Source organism: Fukomys damarensis, unplaced genomic scaffold (assembly GCF_012274545.1).
Source record: "Fukomys damarensis isolate Sample0158 unplaced genomic scaffold, DMR_v1.0_HiC HiC_scaffold_39, whole genome shotgun sequence".
NCBI classification, from domain to species: domain Eukaryota; kingdom Metazoa; phylum Chordata; class Mammalia; order Rodentia; family Bathyergidae; genus Fukomys; species Fukomys damarensis.
The window spans coordinates 84,674,855-84,695,805 of NW_022900951.1; the positions used below are offsets into that span (position 1 = coordinate 84,674,855).

The window sequence follows — 20,951 nt, forward strand, 5'->3', positions numbered from 1 at the left end:
GAAGGATAAATTTGAGTCATTTGTAGGAAGATGGATGCACTTTGAGACCATAATGCTAAGTGAATGAAATCCAACACCAAAAGCTAAATTTACAGAAATTTAAAGACCAAAATTAGAGACAGATAAGAAACAGAGAAGTTAACATTTTTGCAAGTAGTAAGGGGATCTAGAGATGAAGGGAGAGGGGGTAGAGGGGAGGGGAAGGCAAAGAAAAACCATTAATATGTGATATGCATATGTGCCAACTCCCCATTATGAATGTATTCATTATGTACAGTGAAGATGTACTGATTTAAAAAAAGAAAGCAAGAATGACCTAAGTAGGCCCAGTATTTTTAAATGAAAATTGAATTGTTTTACTGTCTCCAAAACAAAGCTTTTTGGTTTTCATGCCAGTGTCCTTCATATTCATACCTTGCTGTCTGTTTCCCACAACACTTGTTATAGGAGTTGGTGTATTATTTTATGTGCATATGTACATATCGTCTTGCAGACTATATGTTATTTAGGCTTATTTCTCTGGCAGTACACCTTTTCAGTGGTAAAACCTGCTTCTTTTTGTTGGTTTGTTTGTTTGTTTTTGGTACCGGGGATTGAACTCAGGTCCTTGTGCTTGCAAGGCAGGCCACTGAAACCACTGAGCTAAATCCCCGGCCCTCTACTTCTTACACTTCTTTGAATCACTCTCCTTGTGCTGGTACATAATACATACCCAATAAATACTTATGATAAATGATCAAATTTCAACAGTGGGCCTTAAAATTATTGCTGACATGTAAAATAAAACAGGATAATCCATCACGTAAAAAGGAAACATCTTTTTATTCTACTGTATTTTTGGTTTCTAACAAATTAAAATCAGATGAGCTCTCGCTAGTGAGGCAAGGAGCAGACAGACACCTTCCAAGAAAAAGGCAAAAGCATATGTTCTGAATCAAAACATACATGAAAGTAAATGCTCAGTCATTATTTTACTAGCTGTGTAATCTTGGACAAATTACATCATTTCACTGAGCTCAGTTTCCTCACCTGAGACATGGGAATATGAATAACACTACCTACCCTCTTTGCTTTGTTATGATTAAATAAAATAGCACAAACATTGGTGCTGGGCATATAACAAGGATTCGATATATGTTAGTATTTTTTATCATGAATTATTTTCCCAAACCTATCTTAAATAGTTTATTCATCTATCTAGGAATATTGTCTCTAACAGTCTATTCACAGAATGATAGGTCTAACTATTGGCTTCTAAGTGATGCTATTAGGACCTAAAGATGTACATTATGAGGCTCAATAACCAGTTTTAGGAATATGCAGGTTGATGTTGCCATACTGCAATTATGATCTTTCATGCCCAATTAGTTGTATCAGCTAGATTTCTTTTGAGAAAATTGCAGCATTCCTAACCCTGAGGACAAAAGTGAGACTTCAAAGAGGGCTAATTTGCATTCTGGTAGGAGGACAAGGGATCTGTTGGTTGCTTTCCAGCTGATAATAGAAAAATCAGTGGACAGGAATGAGATGGCATTCCCAGTGTTTAACCATAAGAATAAGCCTTTTCATTTCCTAAGCCTTGTGGATCCTTGGACACATGGTTATTCATCAATTTCCTTCAAACATTTGATTGCCCGTGCATGCCAAGACACCTGCCCACATTTTAGTAAGCTGGCTTATGCCTGGGCACAGGGATTTGAGGTGGAAGAGTCAAGTTACATGAGGTGGAAAGAACTAGGGGAGTCAGAGCAAGAAATGGCCTTGGGAATAAAGAGCTGTGTTCTTTGTAAAAATTAGCAATGCACACATAAATTGTTTTCAGACTGATCTTGTTCAAGACTCTAATCCTCAGTACCTTTGAAGGGGAATGAAAAGCATTGGGAGAGATTTCTCAGATTGCAAACTCACTGTTGGTAAATAGTTTATTACTCTCCCATAACACACAGTTTCCACTTGTAGGATAACTTTCCTATGCTGTGATAGAATGTTTTTGGCCTTTTTGGGCAACCTGTCTCTAGTCCTTCTGTCATATACTGTAACCTCAAAAACCATGGTGAAAAACAAAATTGCACTACTTTAAGCAAGTACATGAGCAGGTCTATTTGCTCTGGCCATAGAATTAGATATACATTTATTTGTTTCAAAAGTAGGCATTAATCTGATTACTGAATTTTAGGATAACAATTGAAAGTTTAAATGAGCTGTGTTATCTATAATAGGTAAACAGAAAGGGGTGGGTGGGTAGTAGAGTTAAGATTTATATTGTCTAGCTGTCATTCACACTGCATGACAAGATGACATAAAGATTGCCTGTTTGATTAACATATTTATGTCTTTCTGCTCATATTCAATTGCCTCTCTGACCACAAACATGACCCCTGCCCGTGAAAAATTTTGGAAAAATGATTTTTGAATCAATAGTTTTGACTCTTAGAGAAGACATGGACAGCGTTCGAGGAAAATCAGGAGTGGACAATCATGACAGCTCAGAAAACTGGGTAGAAGCCCAGGGCTAGATTTCTATGTGCTTTCTGACTAAAACAGACCAATAATTTCTGAGCCCCACACCACAATCCTGCTTTTTAAAAAATCTTTCAAAAGAACTCTACAATTACTCTAACAGAAAACCAACATTAAGACCTCTTGCAAAGTTCTTCTCATTGTATCCTATATTTGGCTGACCTCTGCCCTTTTCATTCCCCGTTCCTTTTTGATCTGCTTTTCTTTTTTAAGACTTGTTCCCCCCCTTGTCTCCTATCCCCAGAGTAATTACACTTAGAAATTCAGTTCTTAGCAGCTCAGTTCAAGTCCCACTTTCATCCTTCCAAAATTTTCATAGCTATTTGTAGTAGGAGTCAAATTCTGTTCTTTCACCTAAGATATTCCCCCCAAATAAGACCTAAAAAGAAAAGCCCCAACATGATTTCTCAGGATGCTTATAAGTCTTAACCCCCAAATAAACCCCAGTTATAATCTTAGCCAGATGGATGCATTTAGTACATCTGTTTCAATGCATGACAGATATATTGAATTGTAAACTAGCAATATTAATATATAATTACATATAAATAAATATATTATTGACAATAACACTTAGGTGATAATTTAAATTATAATTAAGCAATTATAAATGCATAACTGGGTGCCTTTGTATGAGAAGTAAATCCCTCTTAAACAGATGAGCTAGAGACTTACTGAAGAATCACCAATTGGAGTACAAACACAAAACACAAATAAAGTGCACACTAAATAACAGATGGATGAGATTGTGTCGAATATGAATCTTCATAATTCACTATATTGTGTGTAGTAACAGATATACTTAATGCACTTTTATGAAATAAACGTTTTCTGAATTTTGGTGCCTTCAATTATTTGTCACTTTTGTGTGAACCATCATTCTAAACTGTCATCATTTTTGTTGCCACTGCTGTCTCACAAGTCCTTGATTAACACTTAATTTAATAGAAACTTTGTGAATCGTAGCTTGTAAGAGGTAGTGACTTAGTTGAAGAATTCATGGGATAAAATCACCAACAGCTGTGTTGCCAGTGCATCATGGACAGGCTGCATGGACAAGAAGTGCTCATTAAAGGAGAGCTCTGTTGCTGGACATGAGAGATTGGGGCAAATGGCTCTACTGGAAATGGAGTTGCAAGAAATTTAGGCCAGAATTTGGGGTTTGGAGAGTTATGATGGCATTCCAGAAGATGACATGATAGTACTTGAATAAATGCAAATTTTTGGATATGAATAAATGTTTATTGTTGTACATGGATAAATATAGATTTTGAATGTGAAACAATAAGACATCCCCTGAAAATAAGCCCTATTGTGTCTTTTGAAGCAAAAATTAATGTAAGACCTGGTCTTATTTTCAGGGATATATGGTACTACAGTAACTCTCTCTTAGCCATAGATTCTAATATAAATAAGTAGTCTTCCTTCTTGTTCAGTGATGGCAATAAGGAAATGAACAACAAGATTTTGATCTTAAGAATGAAAGTTTACCCAACCCTCAAAGCCCAGAAGACAGACTTCTGTTACCTTCGTGTTGTTCACAGCCTCTGTCCTGACCTGCTCTCTCTGACCTGGCTTGCACTCTATCTGTTGGTTTCCTTTTAATATTTTTGGCATTCAACATCATGACTCAGTTTCTCCTAGTAACAGTCTTGTCTTGGATCTGATTCTTGCTACAGCTTCTCTGCTTCTGAGCTATCTGATTTACTCCACAATAATGATTGCAACTCTTTCTTTTACTAAATTGCAGTTGAATGTCCTGAATCTGTACCTTATTCAGTTTTCCTCCAAAGTCATATAAACTATCCTGACACTGTTCAAATCATTTCTTCTAAACTACTAGAGTTATTATTCCTGGAACTCACGTAACACTATGCAAAATCATACAATGCAATGCCTTCTCATTCATTCATCCAATAGATAGTGAATGCTTTTTATGTTCATAGTATACTGGGAACCGCCAACTTTGGTGGCACATGCTTGTAATTCCAGCATTTTTGGAGTCTGGAGAAGGAGGATAAGAAGTTTGAGCCCAGCGTGGTCAACTTATCAACTTATTAAGATGCTGTCTCAAAAAGAAAAATGAAAAAAGGGCTGGGCATGCAGGTTGATGTAATGGCCACGTGTTCAATCCCAATGCTCAAAAAAATCCAGTATATGGGGAACACACAAAGTTATATTTTTAGGGTAGCATAGAAGTATCTGTAATGATGGAAATGATCTTTATAAATGCCATTCAGTTTGGTAACCACTAGCTACTGTGCCTATTAGACATGGGAAATGTGGCTAGCTCAACCGAGAAACTGGAATTTAAATTTTAACTAATTAAAATATAAGTGGCCACATGTGGTTAATGACTACTATATTGAACAGTGCAGATATAGTATTTATATCAGGAATAAACTTGCTTCATTTAAGACCATGTGGATTTCTAACTCTCTAAATACTATCAAATGTTTTCCACAATGTTATGTATGTTACAAGCAAACATAGAAACAAAGTCTCTGTAAATAGGGAAGGGTGGAGGGGGTGAAGGGAGGGCAGGGGAATGGGGAAAAAACAAGAACCAAGACACATCATGCAAAGGTACAAGATCCTAGTGATGAATGTATACCTAAAATGTACCAATAAACTTGTTGGTAAAACAACTTAACTATTTAACAAGAGAAGACAAATCATGATTATGGGCATAAAATGGAATACTACATAACAGCTAAAATGAAGGAAGTACAGGTGTAAACATAGATGAACTTTAAAACGATGACAATAATAAACAGCATAGTGATGTATAGCAGACTGAATATGTAGCTCAGTGGTAGAGCACTTGCCTAGTGTGTGAGACCCTGAGTTTCATTCCCAGCATTGTAAAACAAAATAAAACAAATCTGGGGCTGCGGATTTAGCTCAGTGGTGCCGCCACCTGCCTTGCAAGTGCAAGGTCCCAAATTCGATTCTGGTACAAAAAAAAAAAAAAAAAAAAAAAAAAAAAAAAAAAAAAAAGGAAAGAAAATCAAAACAAAACAAAACATAGCATTTATATAAGGTTTAAAAATGTGTAAAATGGTACTTTATATTTTGAGGAATATAATAAAAGTGTAATGATATTCATAGAAGGGGCAAATATCTCAGATTGTTCATTGAAAAATAATTTTTTCTGTTCCAGGAACTTTGTGTCTACTCAAAGGGGAGGATAGGAATGCAGGCCAAACTCACATATTCATATGATACTTTATAAAGGCCATGTGAAGGAAAACTTTTAGAAGCTTATAGAAGAAAGACTCATATTTGTGTGTAAAATATTTAGAAGAGGTTTTGGTAATTTAGAATTGAGGCTTAACTTGTGTGCAGTGTTTCAGATAGGATGGAAAATACTTGTTGTGTCCTAGGGTTTTGAAGTCTGACCGAATCACACAACAAAAGATGTATCTGAGCCCGCTGTCATTTGACCTAAATTCCCACAGGACTGTGCTTAACTCACTATAATCTGAAACAGTGCATTACAAGTACCCAACAACATTTATACAAGTTATTCCCTTTACTTAAACATCACTATATTCTCCATCCTACCTCTAAAACTTCTAAACTGAGGTTGAACTCCAATGTCATCCCAAAAGCCTTTTCTAATGCCTAAAAACAAAATTAATCACTCCTACCATTAAATAATTTTTCTTCCACCTGAAAAAAAGGTCAGAATCTTGAGTCAGAAAGGCACTTTGCTCTTTCACTTTAGAGTTGTACTACATTATATAAAGAATCCCAGAGGACCCAACAATGCACCCATCAATCTCTGAAAATTTGACAAATAAAATTAAAACACAGTAGATAAGACCTGTGGTGCAAAGTCACCTTAAAAGAGACAGAAAAGGTTCCAAGGTTACAGCCAGTCCAGAATGAGAGTCATGGGGAGAAAGAAAGTTAGTTGGTAATACTGAAAATTAGGATTTTCATATAATTACTTGCTGCTTTTACTTCTTTGTCTGAGAAATGTCCATTCATTTCAGATGCCCATTTTGTAATTGGGTCTTTATATTTTGGGGGGGGTGATTTTCTTTTAGTTCTTTATGTATTCTAGATAATAGTTCTTTGTTTGAGGAGCAGCTGGTAAAATTTTTTTCCTACATTGTAGGCTGTCTCTTAGTTTTGTTGATGATTTCTTTTGCAGTGCAGAATTTCACTGGTCATTCAAGAGATGCAGATGAAAACAACACTGTGATTCCACCTCACCCCAAAAAGAATGGGTGCTATCAAGAAATCAAGCAATAACAAATGTTGGCTAGGTTGTGGGGAGAAAGGAACCCTTCTCCATTGTTGGTGGGAGTGCAGACTGGTGCAACCACTATGGAAATCAATATGGAGATATCTCAAAGAGCTGGGACTAGAGGTTCCATTTGACCCAGCCATCCCTCTTCTGGGTATCTTTCCAAAATAACTAAACGAATCATATCACAGTGATATATGCACACCTGTGTTTATAGTGGCACAGTTTGTAATAGCTGAAACTTGGAAGCAGACCATTTGCCCATCAGTTGGAAACTGGATAAAGAAGATGTGGTTTTTCTATGAAATGGAATATTACTCAGCCATAAAGAATGAGAAGTTAGATTCATTCATAGGAAAGTGACACATGTGTAAATAACGAATACTTTCTCTGGTGTGAATAAACTGTAATAGTACATAACATCCTAATGAGATAACTAACATTGTGATATGGGAAGAAAAGGGCTAAAGGTGTAGGGAAACTGGGATGGGTAGGTGAAGAGTAATAAGGGAAAAGAAAAAAATGTGAGAAAATGAAAAAATGGAAAGTGTTTGTAAATGGGGAGGGAAGGAGGGGGTAAAGGGAGGGAAGGGACAAGGGGAAAAAATGAGAACCAAGACCTGTCATGTAGAGTACAAGATCCCAACAATGAATGTGATGGTACTGTATACCTAAAATGTACCAATAAACTCAAATAAAAAAAAAAGAAATTTAGGATTTTCAAAAGGAAATCCTTGAAAATACAGTACTGTCAAGGCCAAGAAGAACACTTGGCTTGAGAAACCTACTTTTCATTCTTTGACATCAACACATTCCCATCCTGCACATTGATGGATCAGCCCCTTACAGTCGGCTGCCAGCAAATGTTAGTGTTACATTATGCAACCAGCTCTCTTGGCAGTGTTATTATACACACCAACAAATCTTGCTATTTTCTGGCTTCCCAAATGGATTTTCCTAGAAGTAGGTTTCTTCATTTGACCATCTGGTTTTCAGCGGTTGTTTCTTCTACTAATTCAATAAATTAGTATTCCAGCCCATTGTGGCTAGAGTGTGCCTGTCTTTAGCAAATGATGTACTCCCTACTTCTGCTGGGATGACAAAGTTTTTCAGGAATCAAAGTTTAGGGCCAGACCCCAAAATGTGGGAGACTAAGGTGACATACAGAGGGCCACATAACCTCCTCCTAAGAATTCTTCTAAGCTATCATGCCTTTTGAAACAAAAAACAAAAAACCAAACCAAACCAACAAACAAAAAAACAAACAAAAAACTCACTGTGTTCAGTGAGGGGAAATAGCCATAGAACATTCTATAGATGATTTTAGTAGGAATTTTGCTGCACAGTTTATATTTTCCATACCTATTTAGAAACAAAGTTTGTAAGAACAGGCATGTTTTGCTAATTTGGGGGACTTTGTAATAGAGAAGAGCACAGTGCTTGGTGAGGTAAGTACTCAATTGACATATACTGCATGAAACTGTGACTCTACATATACTTTAATGATAAAATTAGAAAGCCACAAGGCTTGTTTAATGGTAAGAGACTTTGTTCATTTATTCAAACGTGTGTTAGAGTGTTTGATATATGTCAGATCTTACATTACACACTGACAGACACTAGAAATCATGAAAGCACATAGAGCTCTTGCTCTAACAGAACTTAAATAACTCAGTTATTCCAAGAATCCAGTGTATATGTAGATAGGCAGTTAGGTTTCTACCTATATAAAAATGTAGATGTTGTATTAAATATTAAGAAGGAAAATAAAGTAGCACTATAAGGAAGATTAATGAGAAAGTCGTAATTAGATGAACACTCAAGGATTGTCAGCTTCCCTCAGTAAAGTCCTTTAAGACCTGAAGTAGTATTATCCATATAAACAAATGGAAAGGACTACATCTCAGACAAAGAATAAGTAATAAGTAGACCCTGAGCTGGTAAAAGGTTTGGTGCAGTCAAGGAAATGAGTCTAATTATAATGTAATAAGCAAGGGAAGGGATTGGCTGAGTTGAAGCTGGAAGTAAAAGTAGAGCCAGGTCATACATGGGTTAGCTTTCTGTTGCTAGGACAAAATATCTTATGTAAACAGCTTAAATCAGAAAATATTTATTTTGGCAAATTGTTTTCAGAGGTCTCACAGTGGGCTTAGGTGGCGCCATTGCTTTTAGGCCTATGTAAGACAAAAACATCAACGTGGAATGGCATGGTTAAGAAAAGCTCATGGAAGTCGTGGAAGTAATGGAAGACAGAAGAAGGGACTGGGGACCAGATCCAGTGCCTAGTGTCACACCCTCATGACTTTCTCCCCTCACCTAGGTGCCTTCTCCTATTTTGATCATCTTTTAACAATGCCATCAGAATATAACTACATCAGTGGGTGAATCCACTTAATAACATTGGAATCCTCATGATCAATCACTTTCTAAAAGCCCATCAGCTGGGCTTTAGGGAACATTTTAGATCCAGACCATAATGATACAGAATATTGTTCCCATCTCATTCCTCACAGGAGACAGTCGAAGGGTTTTAAGTACTGGAAGACTTGAGAAGATTTGCATTTGTAAAGATCATTTCAATTGTCGAATGTGGCATAAACTAGAGCAGGACAGTGGATAAAGAGACCTTTAGGAGGCCACTCTAATAATTAAAGTTAGATATGATGTTGGTCTGAAGAATCAGTAGAGATAGAGATAAAGACAGGTTAGTGAAGGGTATTATTAAATTTAAAAAAGATTTGGCGACCGGGGATTTAGCTCAGTGGTTCAACCGCCTGCCTCGCAAGCACAAGGACCGGAGTTCAATCCCTGGCACAAAAAAAAAAAAAAAAAAAAAAAAAAAAAATTGGTGAACAATTAGGTATGAGGGGTGAGAGAAAGTAAGGAAACAAAGATAACGTGCAGGTTTCTGTCTGATAGATGGGTGGATGGTAGCATCATTCACGGAGATAGAGAACAATGCAAGAGGATCAAGTTTGTGAGGAAGGGAAAGGGGGATGTCCTTTGTTGAGTTTGGTAAACCTTTGAGCCATACCTATATCCAGAGGATATTTGTAGACAGCTTAATTACAATAATCTTTTGATTGGTGTCTCTCTCTCTCTCTCTCTCTCTCTCTCTCTCTCTCTCACCCTCCTTCTGCAGCCAATCATCTTTTAAAATATGTTTTTCCTATGTCCTAAATGCTCCAATAACTCCCTATTTTACTCTGAGTAAAAGCTAAAACCTCTGCAATGGCCTCTGAGTCTCTTTTCACTCATCCTTTTAACTTTCTAACCTAATCTAGAAATCTACTTCTCACTCACTTCTTTTTGGTCACATTAATCTTCTTGTTAAAATATGAAATTTTTACTGTGAACCTGTGTACTACTTGTTCTGTCTGCTTGGGATATTGATCCCCTAACTCATATGTCACAAGTACACAAGTTTATATACAAAGGTGTACTCAAGTCAAGATCATTCTTTCACTCCTATTTTATTTCAGTACAATCTCACTAGGATTTCACATTGTAGCCATAAGCTAGAAGGTAGATTGATTCAGTTTAACAAACATCTGCTTTATATATCACTAAAATATAGCTTTTTTTGCTTTTTTCTCTATTTCCACTTTTCTTCAACTTTCTTTAAAATCGAACTTTCCTACTTTCTCTTTCTATCTCTTGTTCCCCTTCTCATTTGAAAAAGATCCCCCTACTTACCATTGTGATAGCCAACTTGACTCCATTTGTGTAAAGTTTTTTTTTTCCCTTTGTGCCATTAAATTAGGGGAAAAACTCTACGGCAAGATCTAGGCTGCATAGTTAGCAATCTAAAGCACCCTAAAAATTAGACTCTCAAGGTCAATTTTTGGTTGGATGTAATGTCCAATTACAGAATGAAAAGTTACTGCTTATAAAACTCTCTCTTTCAAGAAAAAACATAACAACAAAAAATTACCAAATAAGAATAAATATGCCTAGCTATAGATATATTCAGGTTTAGGATTAAATATTAATAGGATTTTAAGATTGGAAGGGATCTTAAGTTTGAAATTTGGTTGAAGTGTAAAATCGAATGCTGTATACATTACTCACTCAAGAAATGTTCAGAGTGACCGAGGGACCAGAAAGATTGCACTAAAATTTTAGTTTTTACGCTTCTACTCCAAATTAGGATAAAAATGAATAAAATTTGCCAACTATTTTTGTTTCCAAGACAAAAAGCCAAAATAGTCAAAGGGAAGGGAAAGGGGAGGGAGGGTTGGAGGGAGTTAAATTGCTTGCCATTTAAACACATATAGCTATTATCCAAAGGTGGCCCAATCAAGTGGCATAGAAGAGCAACAATAGTGAAATTTATTAGACAATCTTAGCTGTCCATTATCAAACACAGGGATAAAATACAAATTCTTTCCTTTTGTTATTTTCTTTTTAATGAGTGTTCTATTTATAAAGATCCACTTGGCTGATTGTAGTAAATACTGTTTCTATTTTATCAAATCCTGAGGATAAAATCAACTCCATTGTAGATGAATGCTTCTTGCAGCCTCAGCCCTGCATTAAAACTTCCAGGATAGGACTCCATGCCTAAAATTAGCCCCTACAAACACCCAAAATATGATTCCACTGAGAATGTACTTAAAGGCAGAAATTGCATTTGCCTATTGTTTCAAGGAAGCAGAGTAAAGCTTTCAAAAACTCTTCACGTGGCAAAGTAGTGATCCCAATGAAAGAACAAAGCAACCCAGGACCTCTCTCCTGGCCACCAAGAATAACAAGAAAGAAGGAACAGATTTATAAACAAAATAAAACCTAACTGTCATCTTCTGCTTTAGCCATCTTACTTGGCAGAATCTCAGAGTTTTGAGGAAGATTTTTAAACATAAAGGATTTGTGCTTAAGATAAAACTTGAATTTTGCTGAGGCTCAGCACTTAAAGCCCTTCCAGAAGGCATTTTTTTTGATGTTTCAAAAAAATACTTTTAACTTGTCTTGAGGAATGTGTCACACATTAAAAGCTATATTGCCAATAATGCATTTGCAATGAATTATTTTGAGAAGAGTGCTTTAAATTAATACAATATTGTATGATCAACCATCATTTGTGTTTAAATCAAGATCCCTTGGTTTTAAACTGGCAAGTTTACTTGCATCTAGTTTTTGTGGGTTCAGATAGCTGCTTTGTAAATCATGTCCTAATTTAAAAAAAACCCATTTCCTCCCTCAAAAGCAGTGATAACTTTACAGGAAAGACTCCAGCACAAATGCATGTATTTAAGTAAATATAATTTCTATTTCCATTTTACATAGAAATCAACTACACACTTAGTCTGTTACCTAGAAAAAGACTAATCCTAGATGGTGAGGGATAATGTACCTATTACTAATATAGGCCCTAGATTGAATTAAATGTCTAAAATAAGCTAGGAAACATTGTAGGGTGGAGACCTGTTCCAACTGCTGTTCTCTCAATGTAGGGTTTAGTTACCTTGCTTTGAGCCTTCTAAGCAAACAAAAGTTGCTCCACTTACTTTTAATCTATACTTACTATGATCTCAAATACTATATTCCTTCCCCCATCTCCTCCATCCTACATAACTTCATTAACCAAACAAATCTGTTTTCAGATGATTTTTAGTGTATAACAATGAAGAAAGGATTTTACCACTTAAACACAAATGGACCAAAGTTACCAAAACAGTTGAAAGTCTGTATAATTATAGTTTATCTAAATAAAACACATGTAGTCATCTTCTGGCTGTGGCAAAAGTGCATGAGTTATTGAACCATTTGGAACTGACGATAAGGCAGATACATGTTGAAGCCTACAATAACAAAAGAGGAACAATAGCTAATAGCCCAAGTTTAGGAGATAAGCATTAATCAGATTAACTCTTAGGCCACCCTGCACAATTACTCAACTGAATACAAGGTCAGGTATGAGATTTGCACCCTCAACGTTATGCAAGTTGAACATACTAAATGGAAAGGGGTACAGCATGGTTGAGTTGACATTTGTCAAACACAGGTAGGGCCAATGCAAATTTGGTGGATTGATGTTTATTGCCCTAGGTCAAAGAGATTTGGAAAGAATCCATGATTAAGGCTGCAGGGGCACTGTGCCTCTTTCAATAGTGTGCTGTTAATTTTCATCATCTTTGCCATAGATGTACAGCATCTGTCACAAATCAGGATGTTCTCAACTGTGGTTGCACATTAGGGTTACTTGGGGAAGTTTTGAAAAATCCCATTGCTCAGGCCCCATTCCAGATGAATGAAATCAGAGAGGCTCTGGAGGTAAGGCTCAGGCATGCACATTTTGAAAGCCCCCCCATGTAATTACAATGTACAGTAAACGTTGAGGATCATAGGTCTAAATGTAATTCATAAGGATTCAAAGCAACACCAATAGGAAAAAATGGGGACCCTCTTGGGCACCAACATTTAATTGGAAGGTCAGGTGGCTTTGCTGCCTAGAGATCACCACCTTAGAACAGGAGGCCATGTGGAAACTGCCTTTCCCATAAGAAAATTGTCAACATTTCATGAGCATTGCTTTTACTGAAGACGAAAAAGAGGCTTTTGGTCCTTCTCTCTGGAGGGAGCCTACTAGTCTACCCTTACCACAAAATAAGGACTTTAACAAAACATCAGCATGAATCCACCAAATCTCTCTCTCTCTCTCTCTCTCTCTCTCTCTCTCTCTCTCTCACACACACACACACACACACATTATGCAGTTTACCACAACTTTGAGCAACTCCTGAAAGTTGCATGAGTTGCGTTTCTCAAAAACATTTTGTAGCTATCAGCTTTGGCCTTCAAGCAAGGAATTGAATTCGAGAAAATTGTCAGAAGAGACTCAAGAAAATGCACATTTGAGGCTAACAGCCAAAAGTGAAGATTCCGAGAGTGGCCAATTGCTTTACCTTACTTTTGAGTAAATCTTAATGGCCATTATTACCCAGGTTAATGAGTGTCTACTTCAAAAAAAAACATTAATTTCCCAGAGTCAGCCACTTGGAATTATGACTGGTGATTTTTTTCTAGGGTATTGTTTCACTAAAATCACGACTGAGTCGATTTGAGTCGAGGGAATGAACAAATTCCATTTCCACCAGTGCCCTGCTGGGCATATGTGAAAAGGGTAAATGGCCTCAGGACACCAGATTAGACCTTATACTGTGAGCTGCAGTGAGGCAATCCCAAGCAGGGAGGGCAGAAGAAAACTCATTAAAGCTGCTCTGGAGCCCCACTTCAAATAGTGGGGCACAGCCACAGACAACAGGAAACAAGCAGCAAGCCAGGCTGGCTACAGCAATAAGGAGTGCAAAAGGAGGTTGTTTCCTGAGCTTCAGGATAACCTCATGTTTCAGAGGCAGAGTCGCAATCAACCAGAACATCGGCACAGCTGTAACCATAACTCAAAAACAGTCCTTGTGTGTACAGTGGTCTACAGAGTGAAAAGGGCTTGAGACTGTCACCCTGGTCTTTTTAGTCCCATCTGTACTCAGAGATAACAATCCCCATTAGTAGAATTATCCTCAAATGTGTGTAAAACATCAGCATTAATATAGATAACATACCATTTCCATGAATACAAATAGTGTGGCAGGATCTGTAGAGAGAGGATAACAATCTGTGATAGCTTTTCATTTTGTAAATGGATTTCCTTCACAGACAGCTATTTTTCAAAATAAATTCTATCTGCATATAGGAAAAATATTAACAGCATAGTATATAGTATGTTAACCATGTTTACCACTGGATCTTAGAAACAGGTGTCTTTAAAAGTTATTTTCTTTTGTTTGTTTGGATTCTATAAATTTCCTAAAATAAATAAGTATTTGTTGGGTCATTTTGTAAGTTTTAGAAGAATTTTTTTGAAAGTTAAAAAATAAAAGCCAACACAAAAACAACTTCTCTTAAGTGTTTTAATCTATCCTCAATATCAAAGATAGCATTTGAAACAAGGGATAAGCATTTCTAAAGATAGATTATAACAAAATATATTCATGTATCCTTTGGGGAAAAAGGCTCTCTAAATAAGCCATGAGAGGCACTTGGCAGGGGCTCAGTTTCACTAATAGAACCAGTCGTAAACTCTAAAAAAGGAATTGGCCAGAATACCAATTCTGCTGAAATTCAGAATCTTGGCATATACAGAACACTCATTTTTTTCCTTGACTGTCAGAATCTTACCATGGAATAATACTCAGTGTTTAGTTTGTTATTCTCTACAAAAAAATGGGAATGTTATGCTAGAGTCAGCTCACACTGACTGGAGGCAATGAATTACGTGCATCTCTTCCCAGCTCAGCTCTAGTGCTGTTGTATGGAGAGCTCAAAGTCAGCCCTGGTTGAGTGTATTTATGTTACCAATATTGGCAGCAAATAAGGCTTTCCTCTTCTCCATCTGACAGCTGGAATATTTAATTTCCCCCTCCTATTCAGCAGAGGATTGTTTTTCTTAGGCCTGAATAAGGGAGTGAAAACTTCTATTTACACCAAAGCAAAACTACATTGCTGTAAAACCCACAGAGATTAAAGCCCAACTAAGTTTTGAACTTGGCTCTATTAGTGAGTTAGGCTAGGGTATCTCACTCCTCTCCTGAACTTTAGTTGTTTCACCTCTACTACAGGGGGATTGGACTCATAAGGTCACCTCCAGACAGGGACAGCTTATGATTCTGAGCTGCAGAGGCAGTGTTTACAGGAGCTCAAAATTTGAAGAAAAGGTAACCCTTGATTTAAGTCCTGGCTTTTCATTTATTAACATCTGTGTGACCTCAGGCCAGTTACCTAACTTCTCTGAGACTCCATAAAGTAATAATAAAAATACCTTCATTACACAGCTGTACTTAGGATTAGATGAGATCATTTTTGGTAATCATAGGAGCAGGCATCCATAAATGTTTGCTATAATTATTAAACCTGTTCCCACTTGTCCCTGACACACACACAAAAGCCTTAGAACCTCAGGGAAAACTTAACTTGGGAAGATATCTATGAGACATTGCCTAGGCTCGATTAAATAGATAATATGTCCTATTATAGATTGCACCCTTTGCAACATAAATACCATAATAAAATGGGGATGGGCTTAATGTCTACGGTCTCTTATACTAGGCATTTTATATAATCCTTATTTTGTTTACGGCTCATATTTCCTGGGAGAGCCTGGTGTTTTTTTGTTTGTTTCCATTTTTGTCCTTACAGATTGGACGCTGGAGTTCAGAGTTGTTAGATAACTTGCTCGAGAATCTACAGCTAAAAATTGGCAGAGCCAATAATCCTTTCCAACGGAGACCAGACCATTAAGGTATTGGGAGACTATATTTTTTCAGAAAAACTAACATAGGAGAATTTTTGCTGATTTAATGGCAGAAGGCTAGATCAAAGGGAATTATGGGAAAAAATACCATCATAGAGCCAGGCATGCTATTGCATGCCTGTAATCCCAGCACTTGGTAGTTCAAGCCCAACCCAGCTACGCAGTAAGACTATCTCAAAACAAAACAAAACAAAACAACAACAATAACAACAACAGAAAGATATCATAGATTTAAAAATAAAATCTGTTAAAGGGAAAGTGGTGGGTTGGTGGTACTAAATCTGATAAATTTCTATAAAAATTAGCCTAAATCAAGAATACTTTTTGGAAAATTCAGTTTCATCTTTTTCCTCAACATCTTTGGATGCCCAGAATCTGATCCCCAAACCAACATCATCATCTCCACTTAGGAATTTGTGAGAAATGTAAATCCTCAGGCCCCTACCCTAGACCTACTAAGTTGGAAAATGGGAGCAGCATTCTCACTACCAAGCCTTACAAGTGCTTCTGAGGCATGCTACCATTTGAGAACCAGAGTTGTAGGGATAGATGAAAAGAAAAAAAAGTCAACTCTGAGAGAAATCCATATATTTGGCATGCTCATGGGTGGCAACAATATAAGTAAATATTTAAAAAGTACTTCAGGAAATATTTCTCATTTTTCTCTCTCCATAAGTAACAACTAAATCTTGCTAAGCACTGATCTAAATCTTGCCAACACTGATCTTCATGTCTTTCTACCACATATCCCATTCTCCCAAACAGTACCCTATAATTGATGTATTTAAAAGAATGCTTTCTGAAAAATAAATGATGTTCATAGGACCTTAATATGTAGCACTGACACCATTTCTGGTTAAGGGCAGTGAAGTTTTTTGAGCATACCTTGTGGACTGTTGGAATCCAATTGTTTCCCTCTCATAAGCCAATACTTAAGGTTTTACCCAGCAATAAGCAGGCAAAGTTTTTCTTACAGTATTGAGGCTGGGCAAGGACTGTCAATCCCTTGGAAATGGCTTCTAGTCTGGTATTTAGTTCTCTGTTCTCTCCATAATGAATTCTGATGAAGCCAAGCTTTGCCCCAGGGGTTCCAGTCAGCTTTCAGGTGTGCATGCTAGCACCCTGGCTTTTCTTCATTTCAAGTCACAATGCTATCATCCTCTGAAGAATTGTGGCCCATTGACAGTTTTCTTTTCTTTACTAAGGTGAAATCAAATAAATCTGTGTTCTACGAAAATATAATTGTCACTGTTATAAAGTTGACAGTGGTTCTTTCTGGGATGGGATGATCTTACTTACCCCTTCTTTATATTTATCTGCATGTTGTGATTTTAAATTGAATTATTTTAGCAGTGGTTGCAATTTAATTTTTAATTTTTAAAATTTGGGTTTTAAATATAAAAATAATTAGCATTTTAAAAAGTAGATGATTCTGTCTGTAAATCTGTGTTTGTGACTGTATATACATGAAAGGGTAGCTGGTGAGAATTTCCCAGCCATACCTTGAGCAAATAAAACCATGGTGCTGTGATCCATTGCAAAGGCACATTGGCTGAATGGCTCTGTGATGGGATCACAGATGATAATACCCTGACTAACACTGTACTTTACTTTTAAAGTCAGATGCTTCAAAATTCAACAGGAAGCCTTGCTTGTTTAACGGCACAAAGAAGGGAGAAAACCAAGCACAACAACAGTTGTTTCCAATGGAGGACTAACAGTGATGTTGTGTGCAAAGAAAAAAAACACTTAAATTCTACCTTTTCAGGCATCAAGAAATATAAATTAGACACACTTAGACGTTCTTGCATACATTCACACACGTGCAGATGCAAGATAGTGCAGCATCTATCCACATATTTATTCACAGAGTGAGGCTTGTGACCAGGGATCATTTCTTCCAGAACGCATACTGTCAGGTAAAATACACTTTGCAAATTGCCTGGGTAATTGCTATCTTAATACAAAAATTCTTCCCCATCTATGTGGCAAGGTCTTTGGGACACAGGAATTTTGGTCAGAATGTTCCTACTTGCAGCTCTTGCTTTTGGAATTCAGAAAGCCCAGGCTTTCAGAAGAGAATTTGTGTGGATATTGTGAGGTGCATATGTTTATGTGTAAGTGCTACTTACCAGGATATTGCCTCCATTTCATTTTCTTCATCTACAAATAGAAAGGGAGGGAGGGACACACTTGATGTGCAAGAAGTAAAGCCTAAACCTGTATTTAATTTGAATACAGCCTAACATTTTTCTCTATAATGTGTGAACAGCAATGTGCTCTCAAAAATGAGCATTTACTTTGCCAGGAAGGAAAAAGTCAAGGTCCTTTGCATACATGCTTTACAGAATCATTGTGACAAACCTTTGAAGAAGATACTAGTCTCATTAATTGATGAAGAGGAATTATCCACGAATGACTCACCCATAAGGAGCACTTATTGCGTTTCTGGCATTGGGTTACATGCTTTCTAAGTATTTTCTCATTTAATCATTACCTCCCCAAGGCCAAGTTAGAGAATACTATTGGGATATGTAGTTGTATTCCAGGTGGTTCTTGAAGGCCACAGCATAAACCTGTCCCCTTCTTTTAATCGTCAACTTTAGCATACAACACTACTCTAGATACTCTAACAAACCCAAATGCAGTGGACCCATGAGTTACAACTGGCCTGACATATAAACAACTTGGATTACTACCAGAATTTTAGTTTTAACTTACAACCAAATATTGAGTTATGACCTGAACTCAGCCACCTCTTTTCCAGATGGTCTCAGATACAAATAGAGTTAAAGAGTTTTGGAAGGAGCATTACAACATCCTCTCCTGTGTGGGGTTAACTGAGAAATCCTGGGCCAATGTCTCTCTCAGAACACTTAGATCTGCCTGCATACAGCAGAGAGACTTTGAAGGATGTGTACAGGAGCCTGAGACTTCAGTTGACTAAATTGAGTTATAACTCACCCTCTGGAAAGAATTGAGTTCATAAGTCAAGGGACCACTGTACATTTTGGAGAAGATTAACAGGAGCCTAGAAAATAGGTCTGAATTTGAAAGACAAAACATGGAAATTGAACTTACAGTGAGTGTTTTGGGCCATAATGCCAAAGTCCCTAAAAAGATTATATATTTACTGTCCAGTCTATAGGATTAAGGTATGTCATGCATCCTTTCCTAACTACTAACCAGGCCAAACCCAGCTTAGTTCTAAAGATCGAACAAGATTGGGCAAGATTAGTGTGGTATCTATCATCTTATGAGATTTGCTAAAACTTTGAGGCTCCTTTCACAGGGTTATGTTGTTTGTTTATTTGGTTTTTGCAATGCTGTGAATGGAACAAGTAAATACTAGGCAAGTATTCTACCACTGAGCTACACTTCAGTAAAGAAAGTCTTTTTTTTTCTTTAAGTTTATTGGTACTTTTAAAGTAAACAGCACAGTTACATTCAACATTGGGTGCTTGAACCTTTACATGACAGACCTTGGTTCTCATTTTTTCCCCATACCCCTGCCCTTCCTTCACCACATCACCCTCCCCTACTTACAGACATGTTTCCCTTTTTCCTTTTCCCATATTTTTTCTTTTCTCTTATTTCCTTTCCCCTACCCTTACCACTTCCCTTACACTTTTAGCCCTTTCCTTCCTATTTCACATTGTCAGTTATATAATTTCGATCCTATTTATACTTTTAGTTTTTCACACCAGAGAAACTATTTGGTATTTACACATGTGTGTTGTATTTATTTCACTTAAGAGTATGGCCTAATATGCATCCATTTTCCTATGAATGACTCTAGTTTCTCTTTTTTTATGGCAGAGTAGTATTCCATTTTATAGAAAAACCACATCTTCTTCCTCTAGTCTCCAACTGATGGGCAATTGGGCTGTTTCCAAGTTTTAGCTATTACAAACTGTGCTGCTATAAACATGGGTGCTCATATATCACTGTGGTATGATTCTTTTAATTCTTTTGGAAAGACACCCAGCAGAGGGATAGCTGGATCAAAGGAAACTCTAATCCTAGTCTTTGAGGTATCTCCATATTGATTTCCACAGTGGTTGTACCAGTCTGTACTCCCACCAACAATGGAGAAGGGTTCCTTTCTCCCCACAGCCCTGCCAAGATTTGTTATTGATTGATTTCTTGATATCAGCCATTCTTTCTGGTGTGAGGAGGAAACTCTGTGTTGTTTTCATCTGCATCTCTTGAAAGACCAGTAATTATGAACATTTTTTTTGTAAATGTATTTGCTGCTTTTACTTCTTTGTCTGAGAAATATCTGTTCATTTCAGATGTCTATTATTTAATTGGGTCTTAATATTTGGGGGGCCTGATTTTTTTAGTTCTTTATATATATTCTAGATAATAGTCCTTTATCTGAGAAACAGCTGATAAAATTTTTTCCCACATTGTAAGTTGTCTTTTAGTTCTGTTGATGGTTTCTTTTTCAGTGCAGGAGCTTTTTAATAAAAAGAGATCACAGTTGTTGATTCTTTGTGCTAGTTCCCATGCTACCGAGGATTTGTTCATAAAGTCTTCCTATGCAAATGTCAAGGGTTCTACCTAATTTAACTTCCAGCAAGTTTAGTGCTTCTGTTTTAATATTTAGATATTTAATCCACTTGGATTTTAGTTTCATGCATGGTGAAAGATAAGGGTCTAGTTTTAATCTTTGGCAGGTTGAAATCCAGTTTTTCCAACACAATTTATTAAAGAGGCTATCTTTCCTCCACTGAGGATGGTTGGTTCCCCTGTCAAAAATGAGGTAGCTGAGTTGTTTTTGTGTCTTCCAATCTATTTCACTGATCCTCAGGTCTTTTTCTTTGCCTGCACCATGCTTTTTTTTTTTTTTTTTTTTTT

General features: G+C 36.8%; 1 protein-coding gene across 2 annotated transcripts in view; it reads right to left on the minus strand.

Moving 5' to 3' along the window:
- Positions 1 to 20,951, minus strand: part of Col4a6 (collagen type IV alpha 6 chain) — a 359,207-nt gene that overhangs the window by 226,729 nt on the left and 111,527 nt on the right. The window contains exon 1 of one of the 2 annotated variants that reach the window (XM_033760322.1): positions 14,341 to 14,367. The exons of the other annotated variant lie outside the window; for it this stretch is intronic. Within the exon in view, the coding sequence (XP_033616213.1) occupies positions 14,341 to 14,349 (9 nt within the window). The 5' untranslated portion in view covers positions 14,350 to 14,367. Of the gene's footprint in view, positions 1 to 14,340; positions 14,368 to 20,951 lie in introns of those variants that run through there. 2 annotated transcript variants of the gene reach the window in all.